The sequence below is a fragment of the Mixophyes fleayi genome, chromosome 5 (assembly GCF_038048845.1).
Source record: "Mixophyes fleayi isolate aMixFle1 chromosome 5, aMixFle1.hap1, whole genome shotgun sequence".
NCBI classification, from domain to species: domain Eukaryota; kingdom Metazoa; phylum Chordata; class Amphibia; order Anura; family Limnodynastidae; genus Mixophyes; species Mixophyes fleayi.
In genome coordinates, this window is record NC_134406.1 from 269089185 (window position 1) to 269114864 (window position 25680).

Here is a 25680-nt window from a genome sequence, read left to right on the forward strand (position 1 = left end):
CTGAAGGTGGATTTTCCTTTTTAAGCCCATTTATTGTGTATGTAAAAACATGAAACATTGGTGTGCCCAGGAGCGAGAAAGTGATAATACCTAAAGCATACTTGCCCACTCCCAGAAGGTCCGGGAGACTCCCGAATTCAGAGTAGGTCTCCCGGACTCCCGGTAGACCAGGGTGATCCATGACCCGATTCTCAGGGAATGGCGTCATTTTGGCCTGTAAAATGACGTGTTTGAATCATTGCGCCGCAGGGCTAAATGACGCAATGAGCCCCGCCCACACATGCCCAACTTGACCTCAGGATCTCTCAGAGGCCCACTCTGAAAAGTTGGCAAGTATGACCTAAACATTCATTGATTGGACACAAGTATTTGCCTTCATAATCTGGTTCATAATCTTTTTGTGGCGTGGTAGTGATTGTGAACTCATGCGCATGGCAAGGATCACCCACCAAACGCGCCATATCCTCCCCATTAACTAATTATAATAACATTGCTCAGGAAAATGAGACCTCATTTCTGCATGCTCCGCAATGACGGTGCAACGCTGCTCTCACCCTGTACGTTACTGCCAATGCCCTGACTCCACCCAACTCTTCCTCTCATCCTGCGCAAATTTCTGCCCCTCTGAAAGTGTCGCTTCCTTGCCCCATAGAATGATTCGCTTTGGTGGCACTTGCGCAAGTTGAGACGCCCCGTGAGCCCGAAACCTGTGTTTGTTCTGCAGAGCGGACGATTTCCGTCTCATTAATGACAGCCAGAGCATATTTTGCTCTTTACACTTGATGGCAACAACTACATGATACATAGACTTGATAATGGTTTCCCTATAAAATAACGAGCTGTCTCCTAGCTTTGTCAATGATACGACTTTGTTATAAGAGCAAAATTTGTTATGATTTTGTCCACTCTGATATTATATAGTTGGTGACCCTGTAATGTATCTATTGTACGTGTGATACGAGCACAAAGCGTTACCCAACTTGTTGTATTCTGTATAAACTTTGTCAGCGCTGCAGAAACTGGGTTGTAGTTTGCTGCCATCTTGTGGCCGATTAGTAGTTGAACCGTCAGCTGCAGAGGAGAATGTTAGCCTGGATTCCACTACTTATGTGATATAGATCATATTATAAATTATTGAACAGGTTTGTTGAGGTGTTATTAGTTGTGAGGGGGCTAGTTAGTGGGAAAGATAATATTTTGCAGAGAAGTGCAAAGGTCACTCAACAACCAACAATATCACCACCTCCCACTCCTGTTTTCAAGGCTTCTGCTGTGCTGCTCCTATACTCTGGAATCTCTACCTCGGACAATCAAATTAAACTCCAATCACCCCGACAGTGCAGTCTTCAGAGATGCTTATCAAATTTCTTATACACTCTGGCGTTTAGTTGTAGAAAAGACCCTTCCCCATCACCTAGACCTGCCCTGCACAACTTACTTACTGTATTTTAATAGTTACACTACAGTCACACTACACTTAGGGGGGTTTCCAGTTGCCCGGAAACCCGCCCCTCCAGCCAGGACTGTTGTCAGACTGGTCCCCTTCCTCGGGACCAGCCCCAGATCTACAGATCCGCTCCGCCGCGTCTGCGGTATGTCTCTATCACAGGCCGGGCAGTATGTCATACTAGGGAGTAGAAGACAGAAGAGTCTGTCAAATGTAATAAGGTAAGTGAGGGCTTATTGTAGTAAGGGAGGAGGCTGGGTATTCATGGAACATATTAATTTATTGGTGGAGCAAATTAATTCAAGGTGAGGACTATTTAATTTATTAGTGGGGTCATAATAATTACTATTAATTTAAGGTGGTGTGATGCCATTATTTAATTAATGCCAGGGTGGTTTGGGGCTTATTAATTTAATATGGGACTGAGCTTTGGGAGAAGGAGCGCTATTTATTAATTGTGAAAATCAATTATTTAAAACTGGGACAATTTGGGGGGGAAATAGTATTCCAACTTAATAATTAAACCAAATTATTTAATATTGGAGCTGTTTGGGGGGAAATAGCTCTATTTGTTAAATGTGAACACTTTTGATTGAATGTTGGGCTGGTTTCAGGTAGAGAGGTCTAATTATTAAATGTAGGTGCTATTGATTTTACATCAGGCCTGGGAGAGGGACGGAGGCCTCATTGGGCTCACTCACTGCTGGACTGTTCATATTTTATGTATCTCCTTTGTTATCAAACAGGGGACCAACATTCCAGGACCCAGACAAGCAGGAACTGAGCGTCAGAAACCAACAGCTGCAGCTAGTGAGAGAACAGGTAGGAGAGTGCCGCACCGTCTGCCAACTGGCACATAAAATTGGGACTGCCCCATCAGGACAGTCGGCTGCCATTGCCTGTGTATTTGAAGGAGATGGGAAGAGATTTAGAGCAGCCCAGCACTGTCACACATGATAACCATACTCCCTTCATACACTGGTAGTGTGGAATAGAATCCCCCCCCCCCCTCTAGAAACCCTGTGTTTGCCTCTGCTACAACCTCCTGTCAGCGTTTTACCCTGATGCTGCTTCTGAATGCATTTTATTTCTGTGCTGGGATCATACAGCGTTATGTTACACAGTGATCACATGCAGAGGGTCCTGTACAATACTTATACCTTATGCCTCATTCCCTCATCGCCTTTAGATTGTAAGCTGCTGAAAGTGAGCGACCTCTCACCCTCAGGGTTATTGTATTTTTATCTGATTGTACAGCACTGAGGAATATGTTATCACTATATAAAGGAGTAATAATGTTGCTTATTCCAGTCCTCTAGATTGTAAGCTCTCATGAACAAGGCCTCTGTCTGTCAGCTTTTCTATCGTTATGTTATCCTGCCATTATGCACTTACCCTGTACATCACTGTGCCATAGTGTATGGTACACTAGATAAGATATTGCGGATGGCAATTGCCAGTCTCCTATCTTCAGAGAGACAGTGTCACAAATCTGGACTCGGAGAGAGGCGGGCCCTAAACCAGAATGAGGGCCCAAGAATAAGGACACAGACTTAGGGGTCATTGGGCACGGCAAGGATTCAGAAAGATGGTTGATGGGAAAAACACTGGAAATTTATCACGAGTTTGACATCAATAAATCGTTAATACCAAATGATTCTCTGATTCTTTACCATTTACAATGATTCTAATTCCTTCTTCTATTCATATCACTAATATCTTCATGTGTTAGAATGAAACAAATACAATTCTCCATAAGGATCACATTAAAGTACTATAGACGCTGTCGCTCTGTATCCTGCTTGAGTCTCTTTCATTTTAACATCTGTCTGTTCTGCTGTCTCTCATTATTATTCTGCGGTAACTTATCCAAATCTGTCCTCTACCCTCATCACATCTCTTCCCTTCTGTGTCACATCGGCATCCTCAACTTCCTCTTTAACCCTCTATTTCCTGTCCTCGATCTGTCTCCTCACTCTCCACTTATTTCTCCTGGTAAGAACTGGCGGGATAGACGCGCACCGGCGATCTGATATCACATACAACACCTGCCAACATTTATATCCACTTCACCAATCACGTCATAAAAAGGACCATTGGACTGACACTGTAATGATGACCTACCTTGAAGACACTGTAACTTACCTCCCAACGTTGAGACATGCAAAATCGTGACATAATAAATAAACCCCACCCGATCCACGTTAATACTTCCACTTTTACGTGGGCTCCGTCCCTTTCAGGGTCCGCAAATCAGGACAGTTGGGAGGTATGCTATAAGTGTCCATCATGTTTAGTGTACGCTTTGGTTGGCGTTGTGGCGCCTTATACATAACATAGTAACATAGTAACATAGTTGATGACGTTGAAAAAAGACACCAGTCCATCAAGTTCAACCTATTTTGGATCTCCTGCGATCCCTCACTAATATTTGAAATTCATCCAGAGTAAGCAACCGCCAATCTGTTTCAATTGTGAAAATCCCCCCAGACCCAATATTGCAGTCCTATTTTTACCCTATAACCACTACTATCCTTCATTTTAATTAACGGTCGTATCCCTGGATACACTTTTCTACTAAAAATTTGTCTAACCCTTCCTTAAACATATCTATTGAATAAACAATAACATAATTCTTCATGGTACTCCCTAATTGACCTGTGTCTGGCCATTATTTTTGGAACATTTTATTTTTCTATCAGTGTAAACATCCAGCAGCCCCTTAGTCAGACTGTAACGTTGAGAAGTCACCCATGTGTCTGTCGTCATACAACACAATGCTTTGTTTACACCTGTGATATGTTGCCCTTCCCATGAGCCAATCCTAATACATACAGCTTTCTATCAAACCTTCTTTACTCACAGTTTCAGGAACATTAGCTGATAATCACCAGATCCTGACAGACATATAAATCTGCACCGAAGATTATCACAGCTCCTAGAGCAGTGGTCAGGGAACAGGGGTAAATTACCCCAAATGGGGTAAAAATGAAATTCCTGGGGGTAATGCTGCTGATTCACATGCTGTCAGTTGGATTGTAGACCCCTTTAAATGTGAAATTGCTGTTGTACCAGAGGAGCCTCAAGGGTTGGCAGAGGCACTTCTTGAGCTTCGATACAATAATGAAGCACGTGTTGCATTTGAAAACAAAGCAGATCTGTCATATTTTTGGATGTCAACAGCTGCAAAGACATTCGAAATTGCACATGAGGAGGCAGTCAAAAAGTTGCTGCCTTTTGCAACAACCTACCTTTGCGAACAAGGATTTTCCACTCTAACGAACATAAAAACAAAGCAGAGAAATTGATTGGACGCTGAAGACTGTATCCAAATTGCTCTGACATCAAAATGCCCCAATATTGATGCTCTCGTATCAAAAATGAGGCAACATCATTTCTCCAAAACCTGAAGTTTTGAAGTTGAAGCTTTCAAAGAAAGTTTGGACAGATTCAATAAAATTTTGAATTCCAATAATGAATAATATATGATTTCCTTCCTTTCAAATCAAGGGGGTAACTTCTGTGTATCTAAATATATTTGGGGGTAAAAGGTAAAAAAAGTTCCCTGACCCCTGTCCTAGTGGTACTATTGTCTCCACTAGGTGGTGCTCCCCAGAGTAAGTTAATTTTAGAGGCGAAGAAAAAGTTTTCTGATTGGGACTACTATTTTAGTAATATATTTGTTCCAAGTAGGATACACAGTAATCTCTCCTCATCTAGTCTAATACATTCTCTAGATTTTACTATTACTGCCTATTGTTCAGTAACTTTCATGCCTGTGCTTCGCTGCATCCACACTGTGTGTTTCGCTGTCTGACTTTATCAAGGAAGACAAAGCAAGATAGCGAAACGCGTGTCAGGAATACACACCGTGAGCGTGTTTTCAACAAGAAAATGTCTATTATGTTTATATAATCTTATAGAACCAATGGCAGCGTAATTGTAGGAAAGCAAGCAGAGATAGCAAAGATAGGAACAGGCGTGAAAGTTACTGAACAAAAGACAGGGACTGCAAAATCTAGAGAATGTATTAGAGTAGATGAGGACAGATTACTGTACATCCTACTTAGAACAAATCTATTACTCCTATGGCAGCACAGATGCAAACTGTAGATGAATAGAAAGAAGTTAACGCCAGAAAGAAGTAATATTAAAATGGAGAATAGCATTGAGATATGTTATTATTATAAAACACTAAGGAGTCTATTTATGTTAATTATAATTTATCGCACTGATTAATGTGGCAAATTATTGAAGCCGCTGTCCCGGCATAATCAAACCCCAATTATGCCCTATATGGGGCATACCCTATATGGGTATTTGCAATTGATGAGGCTGGGACAGCAGCAGTTATCTCCCATATCTGCTGTGATCCTCTGATAATAAATAGCTCTGTTGCTTGATAATGAGGTAATCCCCCCAGGCAGAGGTTCACAAATAGACCCCTAAATATCCTATGTTTGTGCTATATACTATACTGCCCTCTTGTGGTGAGATGTGGTAAATGAGATACTAATGTAAACTACTGAATCACTGATCATCTGAGATACAAAGAAATAAATTTGGAATGGATTGTGATTCCAATTGACAAGATAATAGCAATATGATATTATAAACAGAGTGAATATTAAATCACTGAAATGTATTACAATGATTTGGATATGTTTGTAATCAGGAAGAAAATGTAATGTGAAGCGCGATCAATATTGTGGCTGAGCACCTATGACAGACATAGTTTTAGAATATAGAAGAGATTTAAGGATAAACTAACAAGAGATGTTTGACCATAGAGTTGATGCTGCTATATGGATAGAATTCCTTAAACCAAAACTGTCACAGGAGATAGTGAAATAAATAATGAAATATGTTGGCTTTAAATATGATTTTGTTGGTTGCACAAGTGACAACATCACACTTAGACATATAATCAGTTTTTGCTATTTTGCTCATCAAAAACATTAACAATGTTTTATTTTAAATATATTTAATAAAGTTTTTGATTTTACTAAACTGATTTAAACTCCAGAGTGACCCCAATCAGAACACTTTATATCTCTGCTTTCTGTTAACCACCCTCCCCTGCCAGGATAAAGTGTCCCTCCAGCTACAAGTAAGAGCATGCTGGGACTTGTAGTTCTACAACAGGCTGCATAAACCTATAGAAACATTGTCTCAGCGTAGCCCAGTGCACAGTGTAAGTCATATGTGTAATGTCAGAATTACATTGGACATGTGTCAGGGAACAGAGCCCCCAACCTGCACTTACTGCTAATTATTTGCTGAGACAACTGTCTGTCTCTCTGTCCTGTAAGCAATAAAGTTTTCGGCTACAAAATCAGATCCTCCAATCAGAAAGCTTCTACGGATCAACCTGGCTTTGAACAGCCAACCATGCTGGCTTTATGGGCGGGGCTTTCCATCAGTCCGGGCGGAAGTGACGTCCTCCGGTTAAGGGCAGACCAGTGACCCCGGCTCAGACAGGAATAATATCCGGGGGGCGGAGCTGCTGCCTCGGCTATGTGACTCACACGCTGCAGCGCTCTGCATAGTGCCTGTCGGCATGGTAAGTGTGAGTGCAGGGCCCAGGCGGGGAGAGTCACATGACCTTCACGTGGTGTCAGTACAGGTTCCAGGGGCCCGCTCAGTCATTTAGTGCCCCCCTCCCTCTGTCAGTCAACCAGGCAGGGGCCCCCTCCCCTCTGTCAGTCAACCAGCCAGGGGCCCCCTCCCCTCTGTCAGTCAACCAGCCAGGGGCCCCCTCCCCTCTGTCAGTCAACCAGCCAGGGGCCCCCTTCCTCTGTCTGTCTGTTGGGGCCAGGAGCTGTCTATCAGAAGTCGTTTGTCTGGTTGGGGGTCGTCTGTGACCTTAAGGGCCGTCTGTAGTGGATGATGGACACTCCTGTGACCTTTGCAGTCTCATTTATCAAACCCATAGGATCTAATATGTGGTCTCCAGCTGGCAGGACATGCTGGGACTTCTAGTTAATTAACTATGATCTAATTAAAGGACAACTAAAACTATAATAAAAGTTGCTTCATGTACAAGTTGCTATTAACATATACCGATATACAATACTGTGCAAAAGTTTTAGGCTGGTGTGGAAAAATTGCTGCAAAGTAAGTGTGCGTTCAAAAATAGAAGTTTATTTTTTATCAATTATCAAAATGCAAAGTGAATGAACAGAAGAGAAATCTAAAATCAAATCAATATTTGGTGAACCCTTTGCCTTCAAAACAGCATCAATGCATCAATTCTGCTATGTACACTTGCACACAGTTGTTGAAGGAACTCAGCAGGGAGATTGTTCCAAACATCTTTGAGAAGTAATCACAGATTTGTGGATGTAGGCTGCTCAAATCCTTCTGTCACTTCATGTAATTCCAGACAGACTCCATGATGTTGAGATCAGGGGGTAAATTTATGAAGCTGCAGGTTTGAAAAAGTGGAAATGTTGCCTATAGCAACCAATCAGATTCTAGCTGTCATTTTGTAGAATGTACTAAATAAATGATAACTAGAATCTGATTGGTTGTTATAGGCAACATATCCACTTGTTCAAATCCGCAGCTTCATAAATTTACACCCAGGGCTTTCCGGGGGCCATATCATCACGTCCAGGACTCCTTGTTATTTTTTACGCTAAAAATAGTTCTTAATGACATTGGCTGTATGTTTGGGGTCGTTGTCCTGCTGCAGAATAAATTTGGAGTCAATCAGATGCTTCCCTGTTATTGCATGATGAATCTGTACCTGCCTGTATTTGTCAGCATTGAGGACAACATTAGTCCTGATCAAATCCCCAACTCCATTTGCTGAAATGCAACCCCAAACTTGAAAGGAACCTCCACCATGCATCACTGTTGCCTGCAGACTCTCATTATTGTACCGCTCTACAGCCCTTCGGCGAACAAACTGCCTACAGCCAAATATTTCAAATTATGACTCATCAGTCCAGAGCACCTGCTGCCATTTTTCTGCACCCCAGTTCCTATGTTTTAGTGCATAGTTGAATCGCTTGGCCTTGTTTCCAAATCGAAGCTATGGCTTTTTGGTCACAATTCTTCCATGAAGACCACTTCTGCCCAGACTTCTCTGAACAGTAGATAGGAGTACTTGGGTCCCACTGATTTTCTAGTTCTGAGCTGATGGTACTTAGTAAGTATCATGTGTCTTTCTTCTGATGGACTAAGTTTCCTTGGCCGACCACTGCGTCTACGGTCCTCAATGTTGACTGTTTCTTTGTGCTTCTTCAAAAGAGCTTGAACAGAACATCTTGAAACCCCAGACTGCTTTGAAATCTTTGCCTGTGAGAGACCTTGCTGATGTAGTATAACTACCTTGTGTCTTGTTGCTGTGCTCAGTCCTGCTATGGTGTATGACCTGTGATATGAAACTGTCCTCCACAACCTCACCTTTGAGTTTGGCTGTTCCTCACCCAGTTTTAAGCCTCCTACACAACTGTTTCTGTTTCAGTTAATGACTGTTTCAACCTACATGAAAATGATGATCATTCCCTGACTTTGTGCAGGTGTACCCAGAAGAATTGATGCTGTTTTGAAGGCAAGAGCTGGTCCCACTAAATATTGATTTGATTTAGATTTCTCTTCTGTACATTCACTTTGCATTTTGTTAATTGATAAGAATAAACTATTTACACTTCTATTTTTTTAAAGCATTCTTACTTTGCAGCATTTTTTCCAAACCTGCCTAAAACTTTTGCACAGTATTATATATGTGAATTTTTTTCTGATTATTGCAAGTAATATGTTATACAAAGCGTTTAAATGTGAATATCATGTTATGTGGACTATTTCATATATATATTTTAAAATGTTACGAGATGCTGTCAGTCACAGATAATTAACAGACATATATGGGTAGCGCACTCTCCCCGTGTAATCTAGGGCATACTATGTTCTATCACTGTAAGTAGGATTATGGTATTAAGGCAAAGTAAAAGATCTGCATCCTTTTTATGATAATTAGTATTTTATAAATAGTTAGTTTGCGGGTTCAGCAAATATCCTGAAGTAGCAAAATACAGCATCCCACACTACACTATTAATCATGGTAAAAACAGACCAACTTCTATACAGTTACCGCCAATCAGAAAGGAAAGCTGATCTAATACCCGTTTTAAAAGTAAAACTACCACTCATACATTGTGTTTGTGCATCTTGAGTAAATAGGAATGATACAGTTTTGATCACTATTAATGAAACCTCAGGATGAGTTTATTGTGGCGGAGATTCTTGCTCAGGATCCGGGTTATTTCAGACAACAGTCTGTTGAATAACAAGGTTAAATGATGTGCTGTAATCATTCACAACCAATCAGATATTATAGGTCTAGTGTAATCAGACCAATACAAGCTGATGTTCATGGGTAAATCAAATCATTGATTTCTGCGTTGTTATTAAATAACATTAGTTGTATGAGAGATATCCAGCTGGCAGCCCATAGACTGTGTTTTATCCTGTTAACTATAACTCTGTTGTAGAAACTCCATAATTTTACATTGCTAGAGTTGTATGACCCCTCACGTGCAAGACTTGGGCGTGATTAGATTGTAAGCTCTCACATGCAGGGTCCTCCCTACCTTCTGTCAGCTGCTACTTCTCTACCCTGTATGTTTTATGTACTGTACTATCTAATATATATATATATATATATATATATATACACTCAGATTTGTAATATTTGTTTTAGGCGAGTTCTTTGATAGCAGCTGGCCTGACCATCGCTGTAGCTGGATTTGCAGGTAGGTGTCGCTGTAATATTCAGTCTGCATCTCTCTCTCTACCCTCCCCACTCCCTCTTTCCCTATAGTTATACATAATGGTCCTGAGTCCTTAAGGAAAGTAAGGGGAGAAAAAAATTGTTTTCTCCTTGACAAAACCATGTTCCAATGCAAGGGGTGAAAAATAGTTTATTGTTTTGCACATAAGTTAAATACTGTCTGTTTTATTTTTCAGCTTTATTTTTACACTGGAATTTAAAGTTGATCTAGGACATGCCCTACCCCAACTATAAATCTAACCACATTTTAAATTTACCTCCCCCTCCAATGCAACATGGTTTTACCATGGTGCAAAGTTACTCTTTTTTTTTTTTTTTGCTTTACTTTCCTTGATGAATCAGGCCCAGTGTGTTTAAGACAAAATATAATTTTCCTGATTAAAAATCATCTTTTGCAACATTATTTAAATCTTCCTGACATCATATGCTGTAACAGCAGAGTGATTTAAAGGTATTGGAACAGCCAGACACTTTTTTGGTTGTAAAACCTGGATGTAGGAATAAGTAGCTGTAAATATTGTGTTATATGTAACTAAGATGAATATGCACAATATAAAATGCTAATCTAAAGTAACTAAGCACAGTCACATTGTGTGAACAGTTACAGTAATTCAGCAGACAGTGTGTAATGACTTTTTTGTGAATTTTTTGTATTAAGGCCGTTATGTATTGAAAACCTTTAAACACCTGGAGCCTCAGGTGAAGCAGGCATTGCAGACTCTGCCAAAGTCGGTAAGAAGTAAAGCACATTACGTTACATACACTGTATATTTGTAAGGTCAATTACCCACTGGAGTTGTGTTTGTATCATTAAAAAAAAGAGACTAGCAGCCCCGCCCAGAAAAGCGCTGGCATTCTTCCTGGCACCTCTGGGCGACAGGGCAATTAAGAATATTGGGCACTTGGGGTTGCAACTTAATCCAGTGGAATTTCTTGCAGATTTTAATCCAAAGGCAAATATTTTTGGTATGTAAGTCAATGGGAAATCCTTAATTTGTTATCCAGTGGGAAATCCTTAATTTGTTATCCAGTGGGAAATCCTTAATTTGTTATCCAGTGGGAAATCCTTAATTTGTTAACCAGTGGGAATTTTTTAATTAGTTATCCAATGGAAAATCCAAACCATATGCTCTTTTAATCCAATGGGAAATCCAAGCAACAAAGAAATACAAAGGACGACATAAACTGCTCCACTTGGAACTCGACATATAATTAGAGAAAGATCAGTTGACCCTTGAATTCCCATAATGCTCAGCCAATCATAAGTTGTTTTTCTACGCTATTCGCCAAGTCATTGGCTGGCAAAAAGCGGCGTTTCGGGAACTTCCTGTTTTGATAGAACATCAGTGGAGATTAATTGTATTTCTATTGATTTGGGGAGGGGGGACCAATTACAAATGCTGTGCTGCACCATTGTTGTCTGTAGCCCATTCATTTCAATGAGGTTACAGTAAAAAAAAAATGGATGGGCCATAAAAAAAACAATTCAAAATTTCAGCTCTAACCAGCCTAAAGGGAGTTATCTCTGTTTGCAATCCGGTCCTTGCAGGACACGTAGACATGAGCTGACCCCTTAAGTTGTAAATTATTTGCCTGAATTGTTATTATGGTCTCTGATCCTGTACTAAGGAATGCTACCAATCAATCCTTGTAATCCCACCATGTGAGTCTGTTACATGATATTAAATCTATGTGATGTTAAATACTTTTGTGTCAAAAAACACAAAAGTATTATAGGAGTGATACCTTTATTGGCTAACCCAACAAAATATTATTATATTTGCTAGCTTTCAGAGCACAGAGGCCCCTTCATCAGGCAACTGTACAAATGAATGACTGAGACACAGGCACAACATCTAAAAGCTGTTACATCAGGAAATTTGTACGGGGGGGGGGGGAGAATATATCATTAAAATAAGCTAAAGTAATAAAAGTGAGATTTTCCTTAAGGGTGATAAAGAAAAGTCTGCCCCCTGGGGTCAAACACTTCTCTGGACCAGGACACAGCACACAGTATGACAGCTTTAAAAGTCCTAATATCATCATCATCACTATTTATTTATATAGCGCCACTGATTCTGCAGCGCTGTACAGAGAACTCATTCACGTGAGTCCCTGCCCCATAGGAGCTTACAGTCTAAATTCCCTAACATACACACACAGACAGAGCGAGAGACTATGGTCAATTTTGATAGCAGCAAATTAACCTACTAGTATGTTTTTTGGATTGTGGGAGGAAACCGGAGCACCCGGAGGAAACCCACACAAACACGGGGAGAACATACAAACTCCACACAGATAAGGCTATGTTCGGAAATTGAACTCATGACCCCAGCGCTGTGAGGCAGAAGTGCTAACCACTTAGCCACCATACTGAAAGGTCTTTTTAAAAATGACAGGGAGAGAAAAATCTGTGAATTTAAGCTGATATGAACATTCCAGTCATTGACACAAGGACTCAATCTAACACCTGCATTTATTACCCACTACTTGGACACACTTCACACCCCACAGCAAAGTGACTCCAGATCTCTGAACTCAGAGGACTTGGCGCTTCCATCCATAATGAAAACCTCAGTTTTATTACTTTATATTATGTTAATGATGTTATCCCCCCCTCTACAAATTTTTTTATTTTCTTAAATGTTCTGTCCGTTTCTTAGTCATTCATTTGTAAAGTTTCCCGATGAAGGGGCCTCTGTGCTCTGAAAGCTAGCAAATATAATAATAATGTTTTTGGTTAGCCAATAAAGGTATCACTCCTATAATACTTTTGTCTTTTTTGACACGAAAGTATTTAACATCACATAGATTTTTCTGGCTAATACGGTGCTGCAATAATACTTTTTTTAAAAAATGTTTTTGCTACATCATGATATTAAATCCTTTGCTTTGTGATGTTCTAGGCCTTTGCTGGTTATTATAAAGGTGGATTTGAACCCAAAATGACAAAAAGGGAAGCTGCACTTATATTAGGTGTTAGGTAAGCCACATCTTATTTACTTAATTACTATTTTATGTTCATGCCTGTGCATATTAACATGTTTACCACTTGTACACTGTGTCATGCAGGTTTCTTATGAGTTTTAGGAATTTTTCATGAAAAAGAAGTAGCAAGTATTGTTTTGTTTTGTTTTTTTGGATATTACAAAACCAAAGGTAATACTGTGGCGGAGTAAAGACAATTACTACCAGGCCCATAATTCCTAGTTTCCTACTGATATTTATATGGGCATGATGTCATATTATGTATTCTAAAAGCTGGTGCAATTCAATATCTTGTCAAGAAGTTGTGTAATTGTTAAAATTAGATTTGAGAGTCTGGGAGAATTTTCTATTGGAAAGATAAGTAGATGCTCAATATCATAGATTAAAGAACAAGTAAAGTCAATATTCGACATAAATTTATATAAAATGCTGTGTAATATTTACCTTAAACTGTACCTCAAGTAACTAAATGGTTTATGAATGAATTATGTTATCAGATTGCCCTTGGTGGGGCTTATATAGCGGAAAAGGCAGACACAGATGGATTCATACACAAGGGCAGTGACGTCACAGAAGCTCAAATGACTGCAGGCTGAGCTTTTTGACCTGCCTCAGATCTCATTAGGACATCGTCTTAAATTTGGGGGAAGAGCATCAGCTGTAATGGAGTGTGGGGGGGTGGGATAGTATAATATTAGGGTAATGTTGAATAATATATTTTACCTTCATGGTTAATATCTGAGCATTTAAATTTCGGGTCTTTGCGGTCCTTTGACCTTTTTCTACCAAGTTCAAGTCTGGGGGTCATATCTGTGAACCACAAACCAGTTTGAAATAAAACAATCATATTAGCTGTAGTATAAGAAGAAATTTATTTTTGTTAGGATCATGGCCGCCCACCGTTTTTGACAAAATAACATTTTTAATTTGTACCCCGTTAATAAGCTCTGCTTTACAAAAGGTTCATCTGTTTGCAGTTTATTTAAGATATTATTAAAGTGCAGCAATGTCAAGTGACCTAAGTTTATGTCACGGCGGTTAACGCTCATACATTCAGGTCTCGTTCAGACGGAGCATATTCTCGTGTTACCTTTCCATATAGACCAGAACAAGGGTCTTCCATCCCAATGCAAATCATTTACTCGTGTTGTCAGGAATGGTTTTCTTGTCCATTGTTCCATCTTATTATTGCATTGATGAAGAGTGTAAGGTCTTTAAAAGTTTCATGAATAAATTGCAGGGGGACATGTATGTAAATTATTATACAGGTAACTGAAAATATCATCATCATCGGCTATTTATATAGCGCTACTAATTCCGCAGCGCTGTACAGAGAACTCGCTCACATCAGCCCCTGCCCCATAGGAGCTTACAATCTAAATTCCCTAACATACACAGACAGAGAGAGACTAGGGTCAATTTGATAGCAGCCAATTAACCTACCAGTATGTTTTTGGAATGTGGGAGGAAACCGGAGCACCCGGAGGAAACCCACGCAAACACGGGGAGAACATACAAGCTCTACACCGATAAGGCCATGGTGAGGCAGAAGTGCTAACCACTGAGCCACCAAATATGGTAGTGTTGCCCATAGTAACCAATGAGACATTTGCGTCATATTATAAACTGTAGTAGAAAATTGACAGCTGATTGGTTGCTAAGGGCAACACTACCTTTTCCTGTAGGCCGGTGCCCCCGGTATATCACCATTTAGAAGTGTGCGGACACCTGATATGTTGTTTGTTCCATCTGGAACAGAAGAAGAAATACTTAGACAGCTCTGAACAAGCTCTAATAGAGGAAGCAAATGAAAGCTAATTAAGATTAAAATGATCTGGGCACATCAGTGCTATTAATTGTTCAGTCTTCCCAGGTCACTGTCGGCATGATAAATAACAGATGCCTTCCGCTCAGGACGTGTACAGCTGGGCGCAATCTGTTTAAAACAACATTTCGGAATTGAGTGTTTTCGGAATCAATGCTGCCTAATGGCTCTCCCTGGGTTTATGTATGTCCTACAGTAATTATTCCTAAAGAAACGTCCGTGTATCGATTGCTCTCCTGTGCAACATCACGCGGGACCATTGGTATAGTTATTTATTTCCCGTACCCCTCAGCTGCTGTGAATGTACTGTATGCCAGGCTTAATTCCTGTGAAAGAAGTCATTCCTCTGGGGTTAATTATTTATTTGCCACTTACTACTGTACATTGGAAGAAGGATATATTAATTAGGGATTCACTTTGAGTGGTGACAGCTTGTCCGGCTGCCACTAACTAGCGTAACCCAACTGAGGGGCCCCAAAATAAAAATAAATCCTACGTGGGAACTACGTTTTCTCCCCAGAAAATGTTGGAGGTTATTGCCCACACCTGCCAGGACCGGTCAGACTGGTGGTCAGTGGTCTAACACACACTGCTGGCTGTAGTGCTCACATAGTGCCTGTTATATTGGACAAACAACGATTTATTCTATTATAATAGGACTCTGCTTTTTACTTGCCACCCGGCTCTGGGTCCAAGAGCCGGATAGCAAGTAAAAACAGCCGTGTGGAGGACGCAGGAAATAGGTGCTGGGGAGAACACTGGGTAAAGTCATTTCTGGAGGGTAACATTTTAGTATTTTGTGGAAATAAATACATTCAGCCTTGTGCTGTAGTGCAGACGATTGACACAGAACTGTTTCCTTGTAGCCCGACTGCAAATAAAGCCAAGATACGCGACGCTCACAGACAGATCATGATCCTGAATCACCCAGACAAAGGTAGGTGGTACGTGCGAGTGTCAGAAGATTGTGTGTTGTGTGATGGCCCTTTCTGCAGAACTGTGCGCTGTAGTTACACACCTCATAGCCGCAATTATAGATCACTTAGACAGTCTTTCACCTACCCTGTGTGTGTAACACCCCATCACCTTAAAACATGCACGTGAGGGTGTCTTAGGTGGTTGAAGAGCAGAAGTGACACAGTCAATAAAGTTTTATCGGTTACATAAAAGTGTTTCCTGAAATCTATAAGTGATTGTTTTACTTTGTGAGTGTTAGTTGTGTGACAGGTTTATTGTGCTTTACTGATCCCCTTCATTACTCCCTGGTCTCATCATCCCATTATACATAGTTTGTTTTTATATAGGCCGATATCGCTCTATACAGTGTTTGACATTGCCTCGTGTATGACTCCATCTCGCCGCTGTAACAGATTTCTGTCTGCGCAGGTGGATCTCCGTATCTCGCCGCCAAGATTAACGAAGCCAAGGATATGCTGGACGTTCAGGCCAAGAGAAAGATCTGAATGTTTCAGACGACCTGAGAACTGTTTATAATCTTTACCTCCAATAAAATGATTTAGGTTTGCAGAAAAATGATTGTCAATAAAGCAAATGTTCATTGTACATCTCTGTATTTCCTTCTCCAATCTGTCATGGTGGATTCCGAGGCCTTGCTAATAACCTTTACATCACGAGGGTGACAAGCCGGATATAATACCATAGAAGCAGATATTTCTCTCTGAGGAAGTGAGATGTAACCGTATAGTCTATTATTGAATCCTGCACGTAGGTCACTGTGTTAATTATGCGGCCTCAAGTTACCACTGGAAAAAAACGTCGGGGTGACTGATGCTCACATTTCACTGTTGAGAAGACCTGGAGGAAGCCGGGAGGTTGTATTCTAAACCTCTACATCCTTTGTATTGGACTTACGGAGAATATAGTGTGTTTTCCTGCTGTCTTATGAATTAATCATTCTCTGTAAGATTAATCCGCTCAGGAATCGACTGTTATTTATGCTGTTCACATCCTGCTGACCAAACCGGTTCATAAACACCGGCTCTGACTGTGGAGCAGTTATATAAAGTGTCGGTTAACCGATAAGCATATACTGTGCATGGAATACTGTGCTTTGTAATTTACAGGGGTCCCTGGGTGTTTGTGGAAGGCCTCCTGTTTGATATAGATTTGTACTGGGAAAACAAGACCATTCGGGGATCAGGTATGCAATATCCTCGTACGTAGGAAAGATGGCTAAAAACGCTGTGGGGAGTGTTTTCCAAGATGCACATATGCATGTGTGTGCGCAAAATAAAACACAAATTAGTGAAATAAATTCAATTCTTATGCCAAGTTGCAGTAAAATTCAAAAAAAAATTTTTTTTTTATTTTTTTTTTAAAACATGCAATATACCCCTAGACGATTAATACCTTGGGGGTCTAGTTTTTTTTATAGAGGGAGTCAATCTGTGCTAGTACTTATGTATGGAACTAGAAATCTGCTGTAGAATAATCCACCGATTGTGAGCCCTGCCATGTGTCCCAGCACACGCGTGTGGCATCCACATACACGGCAGTAGCACCTAAATTTATATTTGGGTATAAAAATAAATGCAAATAGTTATTATTTTGCTGCTTCATTTAATTGTATGGGCAATTTCCTAAGTATAAGGTCTATACATCTATATTGTTTTCAAAATAAATAGTTTTTATAGTAGAAAGGCTGTTTAAGTGCGGTATCAAAGCAAATCATTGTTCTGTAGGATAAAGCTGGTTGTTATAAACTATCGGATTGTAAACATTCCTACAGCAGTATTTATAGTGGAGGGTCCTCTTCCCCTACAATGGACGGACTGGTTGCATTTAGATGGAGCCACACTTGACCATTGACATCTGTATATCTCTGAATGGTTCCATTGAAACATTGTACAATCTAAGTGGTCAATTTGGGTCTGTTTTTTTTGCAATGGAATCAATAGGATCATTATCATGGTGGAAAATACGGTAGGTGTAGAGCTATTAGTTATTACCCTCTAGGCCAGATAATTCAGGGGCCGGATGATGTTTAATTAAACTTACCACATTTGTGGACAAATTGAGCAATGATCCTGGGCTATGCTTTAAAGCTCTCCCCTCTCCTTGAGTTCCAGGGGGGGGGGGGTGGAGGCAAGGACAGGATGCCTAAAATTGCGTCATTTTGGCCCTAGAGGGGTCATTTATTTGCAATTAAGCGGCTCCTTTCACATTGATGACCGTTCTGTTGTGACGCTGCTGTGTTACACTGAAGGGCGATTGTTTTACTTGTCACACACCAGTGCGGACCAAGAGGTGAAGCAGCTGCAGATCTCTGTTAATCAGTCCTGGGCTGTAATATACATGTACAGACATCTGCTACACAGTCCCTGCAGGCGCTATGTCAGTTTCCACCCAGATGTGGTGATGATGATCTCAGGCTGACCTGTGAAACAAAGAAGCCACTCACGTCATCTGTAATTCCAAGGTCTGGATACAAGCATTTTATTTTACATTCCCTCTGCACAAATGCAGCATGGAACACGTATAAGTAGCTCGGTTACATGGCAGAGTATGGCATACAGGCACAGTGTATAAAACTGACAGCCTGTTATTTTTTTTTTTGGGGGGGGGGGGGGAGGTTGTAAGGAAGCAATAGGCATTTTGAAACAAGCTCTACAAATCATGTTTGCACAGGCTGTGTTTGTTTCCCCTAGTAACCATACTTACCAACATTGGCAAGTTGTTTCCCAGGTGGGGGTGGGGCTCAAAGAACCGTGTCATTAGCCCCGCCCCAAAACTGTCATCAGTATTTCTAACCAATAAAAAATTGGGCGGGGCCACGATGACGCATGCACGATGTCACTAAGCCCCCTCTGTTTAATTTTACAGAGCTGGCCGGGATCCGGGAGAATTGCCTGCTCTCCCAGAAATTCGGGAGTCTCGCAGACATTCCGTTGGCAACTATGTTATTGACATCTTGGGGTGGTATCACAAGAGTACTTTAAATGCTTGTGCTTTTTCTTTACCTATAGAAAAAACATGTAAAAATGTTCAAATTGCAGCTGAAAAAGAGCTTCGCATTTAAAACGATCTGGTTGTGACAAGCTCAGTGGCGGAACTACCATTGGAGCGGCAGGTGCCATGCACCGGGGCCCTTGAAGATAATGAGGCCTGCTACATGGCAGATGCATAGGGACCCTCCTTCCTGCACTGCTCGCTAGTTCCGCCTCTGAACGAACACTTAAAACAGCGTTTGATATGAGTAGTTTTTATGTTATTTTAAAACGCTGCAGGGTTTCGGTGCTAGTTCTCCTAATACTAAGTGACATTTGTACATTTCTTGCGGTATGCTGCGGAGGTGGGCAAACTGTACATCTCTAAATATAGTTATCACCTACTATTACAGAGAATATTTAATTATTCACATCGGTCACTGACTTGGATCAATAATCTGTCCTGTTATCAGTAATACATGATACATCACACACTTGTTTACCTGCTTTGTGGCATCCACGAGTAGTTATTTCCTTTATCATGTTCCCTCCACGCTCAGCATATACAGGTCAGTACAACGCCGAGTCATACATCAGCATCATTAGAGCGTCTGCACATGTAACAGTCTCGAGAGGGGACAGATGAGCCCAATGTGATGCTGAATTAAAGGCACCGCCTCCGGTTTCGGTGTGTATTGGTCAGTGCCGTGTTTTGCATTGCTCCCAAACGAAAAAGGGCACTGCATTGTTTTTTTACAATCCCAACTTCCTTCAGAGAAGGGGGAGAGCAATTTAAATAAAGCTAAGAGGTAGCAGTCTTAACATCGGAGGACGGGAATGTCAGGAACACACAGGAAACATTTTGGGCCTGATTCATTAAGGAAAGTAAGGCAAAAAAAAGGAGTACACTTTCTTCTGGACAAAACCATGGTACACTGCAAGGGGTGCATATTAGTTTAATATTTTGCACATAAGTTAAATATTGTCTGGTTTTTTTATGTAGCACACAAATACTTGATTTTATTTGTACACTAAAGTTTAAAGTTGATCTAGGACGTGCCCTACCCCAACTATAAATCTGTCCCCACATTTTAAATTTACCTCCCCCTCCAATGTAACATGGTTTTGCCAAGGTACAAACTTACTCCTTTTTTATGCTTTACTTTTCTTAATTAATCAGGCCCTTATACTTCAATGAAAAAAGAGTGAATATATTTAAAGGGGACACGTCACTCTCCCTGACTGTGTGGGATGCATGTTCTACACCAGCCCTGGACAACCTGCGGCTCTGCGGGTGTTGTGAGACTACAGCTCCAGCCGATAACTAGTAGGGTATGCTGGGACTTGTAGTTCTACAACGCCCACAGAGCCACCGGTTGCCCAGGTCTGTGCTACATGTTATACATATGAAAGTCTCCACATAACTTCTTATTTACAATTAGTTGTCTCTTTGTCATGAGAAGATATCTGATACTTGCCAACTCTCCCGTAATGTCCATGAGACTCGTGCATTTCGCAAGAGTCTCACGGACTCCCGGGAGAGTGTGGCAATCTCCCGGATCTGCCCACTTCCTAGTTAAGTGGGCAGAATTAGGTCCAAGACGCCGCGATTCACCGGGAATCGCAGCTTTGGGCCCCAGGGGCGGGTCCAAAATTACGCGAATTTTGGAGCCCCGCTCCCATCACACCCACCTCCCTCGGCAGGCTCCCGGAAGCCAAATTTCAAAAGTTTGTAAGTATGAGATATCTGTTCAATAAGATCTCCTGTATTGGGCCCTATGGGGCCCAAATTACCCTAACCCCCAGCCAGGGTGTTGTTTACGGCTCAGTGGGGTCTTAATCTGGCTCTTTATGTGTTACATTACATACTGTGTTATACACTGCGCAATGAAGGGGTGCAGGATGGTTAATTACCAAACTGCTAGCGAATGACCAGAATATAATTAAAGGGACACTCCGCAGCATCCACGTATTATCCACAAGTTGTAGAGTAGTATCGTGTACTTTGCCTGTATCCCTAAATAAATGTCTAGAGATGATATATTCTAAAGTCTTCATGGAAAAACAACATCTGAAACATTGGTCGCAAATTTCTTAACATTTATTTTGTAACCCTGTAAAGAACATTCATTTATTAACAGTTATTTATATAGCACCTAGAGATTACGCAGTATTTACAGAGAATATTTAATCATTCACAACAGTGTCTGCCGCAGTGGAGCTTACAATCTATATCCCCTATCAGGTGGAGGTTAATTTTGTCAACCTACCAGCATCTTTTTGGGAGTGTGGGAGAAAACTGGATCACCCAAAAGAACATACAAACTCCACAGAAATACGGCCCTGGCCAGACTTGAACCCATGGCCTCAGTGTTGCGTGACAGCAATGCTTACCACTGTGCAGATTCGAACATGACAAGATAAATGAACAATGCACACGCATGCAGCACATGAGATTTAATGTGGAGAGAGTTTGGCATGCGGACCGTTGCAGAGATTTGGAATGTTTTCCAATTTTTTTGTTATAGCATATAGTTCTTTGGAGAATTTTTGTAACTTTTTTATTATGTTATAATCTGTTTTAAAGGACAATTTAACACAAAACATTGGAAATTCAGTTTTGGGTAGAATAACATATGTAAGATCCTTCTCAAAAAATGACGTGTACCCCTAATGGTTCTCTTCTCTCTGAGCAACATGATCCCAGGTGAGCAGAACTTGGGGACCGGGTTCTGTTTAGGATATATGGAAAAATCCTTTAAGTAAATGGATTTAAAATAATCATCATCACCATTTATTTATATAGCGCCACTGATTCCGCAGCGCTGTACCGAGAACTCACATCTGTCCCTGACCCTTTGAAGCTTACAGTCTAAATTCCCTAACACATACACACAGAGACTAGGGTCAATTAATCTACCAGTATGTTTTTGGAGTGTGGGAGGAAACCGGAGCACACAGAGGAATACAACGCAAACACGGGAGAACATACAAACTCCACACTGATAAGGCCCTGGTCGGGAATTGAACTCATGACCCCAGCGCTGGGAGGCAGAAGTGCTAACCACTAAGCCACCTTCATTCATTCCTTCAGAACCCTTCCCCCAAACTAGTAAAGATTCTTGTGTCCCTTCCCCCAATGCAGCTCTAATCAATCTATCATCATTATAACTAGCTGGAGAGATTGTAATAATAAGCAGTGTGCGAGCCAAGTTATGGAGACACTGCTGATTAGACAGGACGTGAGATGCCAGAGCTTGTCCAATCAGCAGCATTGTGACATCCTGCACAATCCATGTTTGATTTCAAAATACAATTGCAAGGAGTGATAAAACGAGTGGACTGCACCAGAGGTGAGCAACTTGCTCAGTGCAAACGGTTTAGAGCAGAGGACCACCGCGGTTTTGCTAGTTTTGGGCAGATGGGATATATTAACTGGAGTTCTTTAAACAACTATGATGCTATTCAATCTGTCTCCACCTCCTTATTTGCTTAGAATGTCACTGACACAAGAAAGAAAATACCAGAATGAAAGGCAACAGATTAAACAAAATTAGATACTTTGAAAAGTTTTCTGCAAGATATACAAAGCATTGAATGTACTTTAAATCAGAAAATGTTAAGTTATGGTGATATGTACTTTAAAAAATCATCCATTACAAACAGTGGTGACAGCATATTGTGGTTCGAACAAATGTTCATGAGAATGCAGCCTATCAAATCACTAAAAACTAGTGACATCATTGAGGCACAGAACAATGTCACTGGATTAAATTGATAGGCTGCATTATCATACATATTGTTTCCCTACAGCAGCATGTCAGTTATAGAAAGAGGTATTAGTTTGGGTCACTGACAATAACCAGGTTTGGGAGTAACACTGTGCTGCTAAAGACTGGGGACTAAAATACCAAAAAATCAAACAGGTATGGGTGGAACACATGACCTTCTACGACATCTAATATGTGCCCTGCTAGATATGTATGGCTCTAATAGATGTGGAAGTTACAGTAACATTGTGGGGATAGATTTATCAAACACTCTAAAAAGGAAAAGTGGAAGCGTTGCCCATAGCAACCAATCAGATTCTAGCCATCTAGAATGAACTAAATAAATGATAGCTAGAATCTGATTGGTTGCTATGGGCAACAGCTCCACTTTTCCTTTTTAGAATGTTTGATCATTCTAAATTCTTGATAATTCTACCCCCATGTATGTAGCAAAAGGTCACTGATTCTATCAGACATGTCTTAGCTCCTGATCCTTACCCAGGAATTATTATAAACGCAGAATGCGGCGTGAAGGGGCTCCGTGAAGTGAGCGAGGAAAGTGTGTAAGTGTCTGATGGAGCCACAGAGCTGATAGAAGGAGAGACGTCCAGCCTCGTAGTCCAGATATATCCCTAATCTTTGCACTGCGATGTCAGGGTATAAGGGGTTAATCTTGGAATCGTGTATGGCTGAATGCGTTTTATCCGACATGCGCAGGCACCAGGATTTCTTGTTGTAACCCGTCACAGCCCGATCTCCTTTCCTTTCTATACTGGGGTATGCCAGTCCGACCATCCAGTAGCCCAATTCGCTGGTCTCCACTTCCCAGTAATTCTGTCCTGATGTGAAAACCTTTGTGCTTAAAATGTGATAGTTCACGAACCTTTCGGGCGTCTTAGGTCGACACTGCTTTGTTTCCGACCAAGACGCCATTTTAAAATCCCGCGACACAGCTACATAGTCCCCGGCCGTGTTTACGTCGAGAAGAATATCGGATGCCACCTGCATTTGGAAACCCCGTTTCGATTTCAGACCTGTCACAATGTCCGTTAAGGCCGTGTGTAAAATCACCGAGATCAGACCCTCGTCCAAATCACAGAGAGCCTGAACATTTTTGACATCTCTTTTCTTGTCCACCTGATCTCCCTCTTCGGCATCGTAACAGTCGGCGGTGTCCGATTCCCGTCCTCGTAAGACGGTCAAGGGGTCACTGACGTTGCACAGCTCCTCAATGTGATGCACCTTCTTGGACAGCTCGTCCTTTTCAATCTCCAGCTGCTGGATGAGATCAGACACATGAAGCGAGACCTGCTCCTCTTGCCCGGTGATCTCGTTTAGGACTCTCTTTTCCAGGACTTCCAGCTGTTCCCTGATTTCTTTAAACAAGAGGGTGACTCTCTCGGTTATACCGGCCGCTTTTTCTTCTACTTTCTTCTGATGTTCCTGAAGACTCTGCATTCTGTTCTCCGTCTCCTCCCTTTTGGAAGTCAGTTTCTCCATAAAAAGTCTCAATTTATCCTTCTTTTTCTTTGAGGCTTCGTAGAGTAACGCCACCTGGTGACCCCGATGCTCCCCGAACGCGCAACAAGACACACAAATGCATGCGGCGTCCTCGGGACAGTAATATTCCAGGAGTTTCTTGTGCACGGAGCACTTTCTGTTTTCCAAAGACGTGGTCGGCTCGGTTAAAGTGTGTTCTACCAACTTGCTGTGCGCCCGCAGGTGAATCTCGCACAGGGACGTCTCGCACTGCAAACACGTCTGTACAGCGGGCACGGGGCATTGGACGCAGTAGGTGCAGAATATCCCGGCTTGCTCTTGTACCGGCCGAGAGGAAAGGAAGCATTCCACTATATTGCAAAGCTTCATATTTTTCTGCAGTGCGGGTCGCTCCAGAAATTCAGCTCTGCATTCAGGACAAGTGTAAACGTCAGCCTCCTCCTGAGTGTCCAGCACACGACTGATGCAGAGACGGCAGAAGTTGTGTCCACAGCTCAGCACGGCAGGGTCTGTATAAATGCTCAGGCAGATGGAACAAATTAGCTCTTCTTTCAGTTCAGCAGAAGCCATTCTTTAAAAAAAAAAAAAGCAGCGGGCAGGAAATTAGGCTGGCTGCACTTTCTGTTATGTCCTTTCACTCAGCCTAGAAACCCCCCAGTCTGCCGACCTTCAAACACCAAGACACTGGCATCCAGCAATATTCCCCAGGAGATAGGAAACTGCACAATGTATCAAGAGTTTGTCTGCCCACTCACTAGCAACTGTCTGAACTGAATGTGAACCCCCAATAGGAGAGCTCCTCTCACTCTCTGCCAAACTGTGCAAAAGGAGCTGGGATTGGCCAGTGTGTTGATATGCAGAAGGAACTCTGAGAGAAGCAGAAAACTTGTGCATTTTGGGAGTGTTCAGATTCCAGGCTTCTCATTACAACTAACCCCAGCATAACTCACAGAGTTTTCCCAAAGCAAGCACTGGAAAGAGAAGCCACGCCTTCTAGTACACAAAGCCACACCCACATAATGATTGGCCACGCCTACTGTGTCTGACCATCAGCATTGTTAAGACGTTTGCAATAGTAACACACAAAGACACCTCCGCAGCTTCACAGTTATCACAGGATGTTGTTCTTCAGTTATCGCAAGCTATCTATTTGGGTGTCTGGATAAGTTTGTAAGGGGGTTTTTTTATTTTGTTTTTTATTTTGTTTTGTGTTTTTTTTCTTTTAGGGGGCTATGGGGCAATAAAATATACAAAAAAAATCTAGTGATTATATCTATATATCATCCTTTACCCCACCCTGTTCTGACATTCCAGTCTTTCTGATATTTCTTTTATATATATACATATATATACAGTGATGGAAGTGTGGGTATATGGAGGTATGTCATACCGGCCACTTTTCC

The 25680-nt window shown here is 41.4% G+C and overlaps 2 protein-coding genes across 2 annotated transcripts; one reads left to right on the top strand and one right to left on the bottom strand.

Moving 5' to 3' along the window:
- The first annotated feature begins 6874 nt into the window (after positions 1-6874).
- DNAJC19 (DnaJ heat shock protein family (Hsp40) member C19) lies at positions 6875-16623 on the top strand. The gene is made up of 6 exons (XM_075214091.1): positions 6875-7010; positions 10158-10209; positions 10906-10979; positions 13154-13230; positions 15927-15997; positions 16447-16623. The coding sequence occupies exons 1-6, from the start codon at positions 7008-7010 to the stop codon at positions 16521-16523; spliced, it is 354 nt and encodes a 117-aa protein (XP_075070192.1). The 5' UTR covers positions 6875-7007; the 3' UTR covers positions 16524-16623.
- A 1138-nt stretch (positions 16624-17761) lies between these two features.
- Positions 17762-25240, bottom strand: LOC142159314 (E3 ubiquitin/ISG15 ligase TRIM25-like). The gene is made up of 2 exons (XM_075214092.1): positions 23276-25240; positions 17762-18457 (listed from the first exon to the last, which is right to left on the bottom strand). The coding sequence occupies exons 1-2, from the start codon at positions 24845-24847 to the stop codon at positions 18416-18418; spliced, it is 1614 nt and encodes a 537-aa protein (XP_075070193.1). The 5' UTR covers positions 24848-25240; the 3' UTR covers positions 17762-18415.
- Positions 25241-25680: the final 440 nt, after the last annotated feature.

Coding starts and splice junctions, on each gene's coding strand:
- DNAJC19 (XM_075214091.1), top strand. Junction 10,980..13,153: donor TGCAGACTCTGCCAAAGTCG/GTAAGAAGTAAA, acceptor GTGATGTTCTAG/GCCTTTGCTGGTTATTATAA. Junction 15,998..16,446: donor CCTGAATCACCCAGACAAAG/GTAGGTGGTACG, acceptor CTGTCTGCGCAG/GTGGATCTCCGTATCTCGCC.
- LOC142159314 (XM_075214092.1), bottom strand. CDS start 24,847: ATGGCTTCTGCTGAACTGAAAGAAGAGCTAATTTGTTCCATCTGCCTG. Junction 18,458..23,275: donor GCGTTTATAATAATTCCTGG/GTAAGGATCAGG, acceptor TTTGTTTCACAG/GTCAGCCTGAGATCATCATC.